Raw genomic sequence first — 2,583 nt, 5'->3', positions numbered from 1 at the left:
TTTTCTTTTTTAAAAGAGAGAGATAGAGAGAGAGAAGAAGAGAGGAGAGTAGAGAGAGGAAACAGGCAGAGATCGAGAGAGAGAGAGAGCACGAGAGAGTGCAGAGAGAGCGCGCGGCGAAAGGACCGAGAGAACGAGAACGAGAGGGAGGGAGAGACGAGAAGTGAGAGGATAGAGAGAGAAAAAGGAGAGAGAGAGAGAGAGCGAAAAGAGAGAGAGAGTGAGAGAGAAACAGCAGAGAGAGAGAGATTGCGCGCGCGCGCGAGAGAGAGAGAGAGGAGAGACGCACGACGCCCGCGCGCGCGACCGAGAGAGAGCGAAGAGAAGTAGAGAGAGAGAGAGAGCGGCGAGCAGAGAGAGAGGGAGAGAGAGAGAAGAGAAGAGAGCAGAGAGAAGAGAGAAGACGAGAGAGAGAGAGAGCGAGAGATTGAGAGAGAGAGAGAGAAAGAGAGAGGAGAGAAAGAGAAAGAGAGAGAAAGAGATCAAAAGAGCGCGTTATGAAAGCGATATTCTACTCTGCCACCGCATCGTCTGCCAGCGTGTCAGAAGAAGATTCTGCAGAGAGAGCGAGAGAGCAAAGCGAGATGTAAGAAAGCTAGAGAGAGTAATATGTAAGGCACCAAGAGATAGAGATGTAAGAAAGCTAGAGAGTGAGATATATAAGGAGAGAGAGCGAGAGAGAGAGAGAGAGAGAGAGAGAGAGAGAGAGAGAGAGAGAGAGATAGAAGCCGCTAGCGCACCGGCGCAGCCTCCACGCATCGTCATCGGCATCTTCCTCAGCATCCTCCTCCTGCCGAGGGAGCGACGTGAAGCCTTAGTGTCGACTTCAGTGTTTAGCAATATTCAGTGATTACGTTTACCGCCTATAATCCTGCAGCCAGGCGTTTTTGTGGAATGCGTGAATACGTGTATATGTATGCCATGTTACTGCAGCAGTAGCAGCAGCAACAGCAGCAGCAGCAGCAGCCGCCGCCGCCGCCGCAGCAGCAGCAGCAGCAGTAGTAGTGCGTACAGAGAGCGCGCTAGAGATAAAATAGAGAGAGAGGGGGAGAGAGAGAGAGACAGGGAGCGGAAGAGGGAGAGAGAGAGAGAAAGAAGGAAAGCGAGAGATAAAGTAAGAAAGAGAGAGAGAGAGAGAGCGAGAGAAAGAAAAAAAAGCGTGAGGCACGTGGAGAGCTTGGCTGGTTAAACGCGCGACCCGGCAAAACTTTCTTGGTGTATATCAACGCTTTGCAGCGGCCGCGTTGACGTAAACTCGCTTGGGCAGCAGCGGCTGCAGCCGTCGTTTGGTTTAGGGTTTCAAATAATACAGGAGCAGCAGCAGCAGCGGCAGGACAACCACCACCACCACCAGCAGCAGCAGCAACAGCAGCAGCAGCAGCAGCAGCAGCAGCAGCAGGAAGAAGGGAGGGCTATAGTACGAACGCTAGCGTCTGTTAGCGTCTGCGAGCTGAGCGTCTGCGCTCGTACGTCCACGTTAGTTACCGCATCAGTTGCCTCGCTGCACGCAGTGAGTCCGCGTCTGCTATCATCAAACACAGACGCTGCTCGCACATACAGTGCTGATCTCTCGTCTGCGCCTGTGTGTCCCGGGTGTGTGCGCGTGTGCTCCGGCATCCGGTTGTTATGGAAACCAGCACTCGGTGAACAAGCTGCTCTTCGGAGAGAGGGCTTCCGTGAGATTACAGGGTGGACGTCGGTTACCATGGCGACGGGATAACATAGGATACGGATGTGACCAATGGCAGCTGCGCACGGCATAAGTATGGAGTTTGTATTCCGAATCCCTGTTTATCCCTGTGTTGTTGACTGACTGATTGTTGATGTTGTTGTGCGATCGATCGATCTCTGATTCCGGCGTTTCTCGCGACTTCTGGTGAAGGTGGTTGTCTGCTTTCTCTCTCTCTCTCTCTCTCTCTCTCTCTCTCTCTCTCTCTCTCTCTCTCTCTAGAAGAGAGAGAAAAGAGTAAAGGAGAGAGAAAGAGAGAGAGAGAGTGAGAGAGAGAGAGAGAGAGAGAGCGAGAGAGAGAGAGAGAGAGAAAGAGGAGAGAGAGAGAGAGAGAGGATGCTGCTGCTGGCTACTTACTACTACTGCTGCTGATGAATGATAATGATGTTGTGATTGCTGCTGGCGCTGCTGATGATGAGATTTATGACGACGACGATGATGATGACGTTGTGTTGCCTACTGCAAGCTTGCGCCGCTGGCCCGACGCTGCTGGGGCCCCGCCGCCGCTGCTGACTGCTGCTGCTACTGCTGCTTGGCTGCCACCTAGTCATTAGATTGTGCGTTCTCTCTGCATCGATCACAGGCCCTCTCTAATAAGGCCCCGCCGCTGGTCCCTCCACACAGCGGCGCCCAACAGCGTGCCACAGCACCGAGCGCTGAGGCGGCAGCGCCATCTGTCGACTCCATAACACATAATTTCTACAACTACATAACTTTCAACAGCGGCAAAGGTCACTAGATCGGAAATCCCAAGATGATAAAATTATTTACGTAAGAACATTCACACCTAACTCGGCGTAAAAAATTAACAGGTAACATTCTAAATATGTAAAAAAATCTCGATAAAAATACAA

At 52.0% G+C, this 2,583-nt stretch overlaps 1 protein-coding gene across 4 annotated transcripts in view; it reads left to right on the top strand.

Annotated features, from left to right (window-relative positions):
• The first annotated feature begins 622 nt into the window (after window positions 1-622).
• The window catches only part of LOC106816451 (RNA polymerase II degradation factor 1-like), a 27,645-nt gene continuing 25,684 nt past the window's right edge, over window positions 623-2,583 (top strand). For 3 of the 4 annotated variants that reach the window (XM_014821072.1, XM_014821073.1, XM_014821071.1), the window contains exon 1: window positions 1,363-1,763. In XM_014821072.1, coding sequence (XP_014676558.1) covers window positions 1,742-1,763 — 22 coding nt within the window. In that variant the 5' untranslated portion in view covers window positions 1,363-1,741. Of the gene's footprint in view, window positions 635-1,362; window positions 1,764-2,583 lie in introns of those variants that run through there. The other variant, XM_014821074.1, reaches the window with a different exon arrangement.

Source organism: Priapulus caudatus, unplaced genomic scaffold (genome assembly GCF_000485595.1).
Source record: "Priapulus caudatus unplaced genomic scaffold, Priapulus_caudatus-5.0.1 Scaffold1383, whole genome shotgun sequence".
Taxonomy (NCBI): Eukaryota; Metazoa; Priapulida; class Priapulimorpha; order Priapulimorphida; family Priapulidae; genus Priapulus; species Priapulus caudatus.
The sequence above is the reverse complement of the archived record's forward strand: the minus strand, read 5'-3'. Positions and strand labels throughout refer to the sequence as shown.